Consider the following 6,567-nt stretch of genomic DNA (forward strand, 5'->3'; position numbering starts at 1 on the left):
TTCGCCATCGCAGCAAAGATTGGTATGTTCGTCAGCGAAGCGACGAGTCTTATGTTCTAGTTCACATTACAAATGCTCCCTTGTTTGTCTTTGATTCACGTCATCCTCCTCCTACCTGTGTCCCCTAGTGATTGCATGCCAGGGGAAGTCTGATGGTGATTACGAGTACACAAAGACACTATACATGTTCTGGCGATGCCTGTCGGGATCGGGCACTCGCCAACATTGTCCCAAGCAGCACAGCTTCGACATTAACGCACATTTGTGCGTTCCCTTTGGCAACAGCAGCTTGTGTGATGGGCGGATGCACGTTCCACATCCCGACGATCCGCACAAGTTCTACAAATGTGCGCATGGCATCGCGTTTGAATTCACCTGTCCCGGCTTTCTGATTTTCGACGACAAACTGAGCGTTTGCACCTGGGGGGCTATTCCAACAACTACTCCTGCAATGACAAAAGTCACTGTTTTCAATCCCAACAGCGTGTGTGTCAACCCTCCATTCTACCTGGTCGCTCATCCTTATAACAAACACAAGTTCATCTCGTGCGCTCACGGTGTCGGCTACATCATGTCCTGTCCAGCAACTCTGGTGTTTGACGACGTTAACCACTACTGTAACTGGGCCTAGGGTTAAGGAAACTTAGAATAGGAATGTTCATTATTACCCTCACCAGAGGAGAGGATATTGCATTTGGGCCCGTTTGCAGTTTCTTACTTGGCAAACTGTTTTTATTGTTTTTATTTTTGGTGTGTGTGTGTGTGTGTGTGTGTGTGTGTGTGTGTTTGTCTGTCCGCTCACTTGTATTTGCCGACAGGTCACAATTTTAAACCGATCTTCACGAAACTTCACACCAAATGGTAGAGTTGGTCGTCCGACAGAATCCTATTTATTTTTGAGGTCAAAAGGTCAACATAGGCCAAAGGTCAGCCACTTTTCTTCAAAATTCTAAAACCCTCAATTTTCATTCGATTGACTTGAAATTTGGATAGGATTTACATATCGGCTAACTGAATTCAACCACCAACTATTTTTGAGATCAACATTGGCCAAAAGGTCAACAACCTTTTTAAATTTCTAAAATCCTCAGTTTTCATCCGATTGACATGAAATTTGAATAGTATTTGCATATCATCAGCTGAAATCAACCATCAACTATTTCTGAGGTCAACATCAGCCAAAAGGTCAACATGGGCCAAAGATCAACCACTTTTTTCAAATTTCTAAAATCCTCAATTTTCATCCGATTAATTAAAAATTTAAAGACGATTTGCATATCAGGTCACTGAATTGAACCACCAATTATTTTTGAGGTCAAAAGGATGATCTACTGAGTGCAATTCTACTTTGTTTTATTTTGCCAAGTGTTGCTCTGAGTGATTTTTCATTTGTCTGTCTGTCTGTTTGTTTGTTTGTCCACACAGAACGTGAGTATGCTTTTCTCTGCAACCGTTGGTTCGACTGGCAAGAAATTTTTACCATAGGAGGTCCTCCTCCTGCAGAATTTTTTTCATGTTAATTATGACGTCATAGGTCACCAAGTACAGGCACCATCTAGGAAAAACTTTCCACCTCTATATCTCCAAAACCACTCCAAGTAAAAAAATTGAAACATGGCTCAATGTCAAGTACTTCCCATGGGGAACAACATATATTCTTTATGATGTCATCGGTGCCTTCATTATGACATCATAATTGGACAAGTAGAACGCTCCATCCGATCAGTTTGAAATTTCTTGAGCATGAATTTTGTTTTGTTTTTAACTAAAAAGCAAAAGTTGTATGGGAGAATTGTACTGATGACGTCATCGGTGGTTTGGTTTGGCAGCTATATTAGATTGAACATAAATCTACGTCATCAATAATCCACACAAACACGTCCTGGCGAGGGTCTGCAATTTGATTGCTCTTTATTGTTTGTCATAATGTATTTATGAGGCACATTATTTATGAGATAATGGTTTTGTTGTACTTATAACACTGAACTTTTTGTCGACCTGTCTCAGTTAAATTTCTTTGTCATTTGTCTGATTTTTTTTTCCACCCCTTTGGAAAGGTAAAAGTATCTGTTTCAGCGAGTTTATATTTTATAGATATAGCTAGTGAACAAACTCAGTTGCAAGTTACAACAAGAAAAACAGCAATCAGAGATTGCAAACCCTCGCCAGGATGTATTTTCAGTGGTTTTTAAGGCTTTTGTGTTAAAACAAATATGGCGGCCAAACCACGTGACCGATGACGTCATCATTATTTTTTTCTAAACTAATTTATTCCTAGATTATGCTCAAAAAGTTTCATCTTCATCGGATGAAGTTTTGTACTTGTCGAATTATGACGTCATAATGGAGGCACCTATGACGTCATCATTAAAATATTTTATTCCCCATGGAGAGTTCTTTACAATGATCCATGTCTCAATTTTTTCTATTCAGCGCTTTCCGAGATATAGAGGTGCAATTTTTTTCGATTTTTCCAAGATGGCGGCCGAACCACGTGACCTATGACGACATAATTATCATTAAAAAATTCTACAGGTGGAGATGCACCTATGGTGAAAATTTCCTGTCAATCTGACTAATGGTTGCAGAGAAAATCATATTTATTCTGTGCGGACAAAGACAGATAGACAGACAAACAGACAAACAAACGGACTCAAATGCAATACCCTCTCCTCTGGCGAGGGTAATTATTTTCATAACCTCAGATATTTTTATTCCATGTGATTTCCACAGATATTTTGATTCTGTGTGATTCCGCAGATATTTTGATTCTGTGCAATTCCCCAGATATTTTGATTCTGTGTGATTCCCCAGATATTTTGATTCTGTGTGATTCCCCAGATATTTTGATTCTGTGATTCTCCAGATACTTTGATTCTGTGTGATTCCCCAAATATTTTGATTCTGAGCGATTTCCCCAGATATTTTGATTCCATCTGATTCCCCAGATATTTTGATTACATGCGATTCCCCAAATATTTTGATTCCATTTGACTCCCCAGATATTTTGATTCCGTGTGATTCCCGAGATGTTTTGATTCCTTTTGACTCCCCAGATATTTTGATTCTGTTTGACTCCCCAGATATTTTGATTCCATCTGATTCCATGTGATTCCCCAAATATTTTGATTCTGTTCAATTCCCCAGATATTTTGATTCCATCTGATTCCCCAGATATTTGATTCCATCTGACTCCCCAGATATTTTGATTCAGTGTGATTCCCCAGATATTTTTATTCCATCTGATTCCATGTGATTCCCCAAATATTTTGATTCTGTGCAATTTCCCAGATATTTTGATTCCATCTGATTCCCCAGATATTTGATTCCATCTGATTCCCCAGATATTTTAATTCGGTGTGATTCCCCAGATATTTTTATTCCTTTTGACTCCCCAGATATTTTGATTCTATCTGATTCCATGTGATTCCCCAAATATTTTGATTCCATGTGATTTCCCCAGATATTTTGATTCCATGTGATTCCCCAAATATTTTGATTCCGTTTGACTCCCCAGATATTTTTATTCCATCTGATTCCATTTGACTCCCCAGATATTTTGATTCTATCTGATTTCATGTGATTCCCCCAAATATTTTGATTCCATGTGATTTCCCCAGATATTTTGAATCCATGTGATTCCCCAAATATTTTGATTCCGTTTGACTCTCCAGATATTTTTATTCCATTTGATTCCCCAAATATTTTGATTCTGGGCAATTTCCCAGATATTTTGATTCCATCTGATTCCCCAGATATTTGATTCCATCTGATTCCCCAGATATTTTGATTCGGTGTGATTCCCCAGATATATATTTTATTCCTTTTGACTCCCCAGATATTTTGATTCTATCTGATTCCATGTGATTCCCCAAATATTTTGATTCCGTGTGATTTCCCCAGATATTTTGATTCTATCTGATTCCATGTGATTCCCCAAATATTTTGATTCTGTGTGATTTCCCCAGATATTTTGATTCTATCTGATTCCATGTGATTCCCCAGATATTTTGATTCCGTGTGATTTCCCCAAATATTTTGATTCCATCTGATTCCCCAGATATTTTGATTCGGTGTGATTCCCCAGATATTTTTTTATTCCTTTTGACTCCCCAGATATTTTGATTCTATCTGATTCCATGTAATTCCCCTGATATTCTGATTCCGTGTGATTTCCCGAGATATTTTGATTCCTTCTGATTTCCCTGATATTTTAATTCCATGTGATTCCCCAGATATTTTGATTCCGTGTGATTTCCCCAAATATTTTGATTCCATCTGATTCCCCAGATATTTTGATTCGGTGTGATTCCCCAGATATTTTGATTCCGTGTGACTCCCCAGATATTTTTACATGTTAATGTTGGTGCCTTCTGCTTTGTAGAGAAGCAAAATGTCGTTTATTACAAAGCAGAAACAAGAAAAAGAGCAATCGGAGATTGCAAACCCTCACCAGGATTTATTTTCAGTGGTTTTTAAGGCTTTTGTGTTAAAACAAATATGGCGGCCGAACCATCTTTTTTTTGGACGTGTTTGTAAGCATATGGGTTATATGAAGGGCTTTTAACTGTGGTGTGGGCACATTACATATTTTTTGATTTATTGAAAAAATGAATGCAACCAAAACTGTATGTATCGACTTGTTAAATATGATTAATATTTTGAAAGAATGTGTTAATAAACTGAGTTAATAGTTTGAACTGATTTTTCCTTGCTTCTGTGGTATCTTTACGACACTTGGCCAGACACGTCGAGTGTTACCTGCAAGTCATCTACCTATCATCCATTTGTTATACTTTGCTCCATTCCTTAATTAAGAGTAACATGGGAAGTGCAAGATGTACATAACATGTTTTTTGAGTCTTATTCTTAAAAAAAAAAAATCCTGCTTCGTAAGTTTGTTACATTGGATGCTATCATAGGTGGACTTGCACCTGGTTCCATAACACCGTACTGCATTTCCTTGGTTCTTTATTCAGCCTGATGGATCATTTTCTGGTTAAACAAATGTGAAAAAACACCATGATATTTGGCATATTCTTTTATACATGGAATATCAATAATATTTACAATTTTAAAGAACAGAAACATTTTATTGAAAAAAAAAAAACAGACTGGACTTGTATTGTAAACAGTGCCTTAAAACAGCTGATAATGCACTGAGAATACCTAAAACCCTCAACATCTAGCACCGCACCCGTTGAGGCTCGGCTTGCGTCCATACCACTGATCTCTATACTTATTGGATTGGGTGCTGTGCACTATTTGTACAATCTAGTGTGAAGCTGCCGATGCGAAGCGGCGGCCATCTTGGGACCATAAAAAAGCTAATAAAACGCATTTCGCATGCATTCCTAGACCTCAATGTGTTCACCGTCCCTCAGTTGCACGTTCCGTCAGGTGTCTTGTCTGCAAGCTCTGGCAGCCAGTCGACCGTAAAAACCCCACGTCATCTTTCTCGAAGAGCAAGTGAGTTAAAACAGGGACCCTGAACAAATTACAGATTCCTTCCCAAATCACGGTCAGTGGAACATCAGGCGTAGCCAACCAGTTCGTGAAAGACTGTGGCCTGAAATAATCGCAGACTGACACACAATGTGGAAATAATTGAGGTCATTAAATTAGTATGTAGTATGAAGGTAGTATGTAGTATGAAGGTAGTATGCAGTATGTAGTGTCATGAAATTCTGTCTAACATCTGAACCCAGGTGTCATACGTCTTTTGCCCGCTATGCGGCCGCTTATAAGAACTCGGTCATTCAGCGCTATGATCATACCTGAGACATTAACTGTATGCTATGCTGGTGCATAACTAGATGGTACATACCGCCACTTTGTTACGGCTTGCTTGTGCTCATATGTAAACTCATTACCAGTTCAGATGTATGCTCAATATTGATATGATGTTTGCTGGTTCTCTTTACAGGTATTGTTAGGGATCGAATGATATTAAACTCATGATCTGAGCCAATGTTGTAACTGATTCTTACAACATGTAGTATGAAAGTAGTAAGTATGTAGATAGTAAGTATTAAGGTAGTAAGTATGAAGGTAGTATGTAGTATGAAGGTAGTAAGTATGTAGATAGTAAGTATGTAGATAGTAAGTATGTCGTGGTAGTATTTTAGGTGTAAGTATGTAGTTAGAGTAGTTGTATGCAGCTAATATGTATGTAGGTAGTACGTCTGTAGGTAGTATGTATGTCATGGTAGTAGTAGTATGGAGGTATGTATGTAGTAGTAGTAGTAGTATGGAGGTAGTATGTATGTAGGTAGTATGCATGTAGTGGTAGTAGTAATATGTAGGTAGTATGTATGTCGGTATTATGTAGGCAATAAGTATGTAGGTAGTAAGTATGTAGGTAGTAAGAATGTAAGAAGTATGTATGTCGGTAGTATTTATGTATGTAGGTAGTATGTATGTAGGTAGTAAGTATGTATGTAGTAAGTATTATGTAGCAAGTATGTAAGTAGTATTATGTAGTGGTATTAGTATTCGTGGTATGTATGTAGGTATTGTGTATGTAGGTGGTATGTGTGTAGGTACTATGTTTGTAGGTAGTATGTT

General features: G+C 37.8%; 1 protein-coding gene across 1 annotated transcript in view; it reads left to right on the top strand.

The window, feature by feature from the left end:
• LOC137432958 (uncharacterized) overlaps nt 1-4,704 on the top strand; it is a 28,265-nt gene extending 23,561 nt beyond the window's left edge. Inside the window, exon 3 of the mRNA XM_068125302.2 lies at nt 129-4,704. Within this exon, the coding sequence (XP_067981403.1) occupies nt 129-631 (503 nt within the window). The 3' untranslated portion in view covers nt 632-4,704. The remainder of the gene's footprint in view (nt 1-128) is intronic.
• The last annotated feature ends 1,863 nt before the right edge of the window (nt 4,705-6,567 follow it).

Source organism: Myxine glutinosa, chromosome 8, assembly GCF_964187855.1.
Source record: "Myxine glutinosa chromosome 8, kmMyxGlut1.1, whole genome shotgun sequence".
Lineage (NCBI taxonomy): Eukaryota > Metazoa > Chordata > Myxini > Myxiniformes > Myxinidae > Myxine > Myxine glutinosa.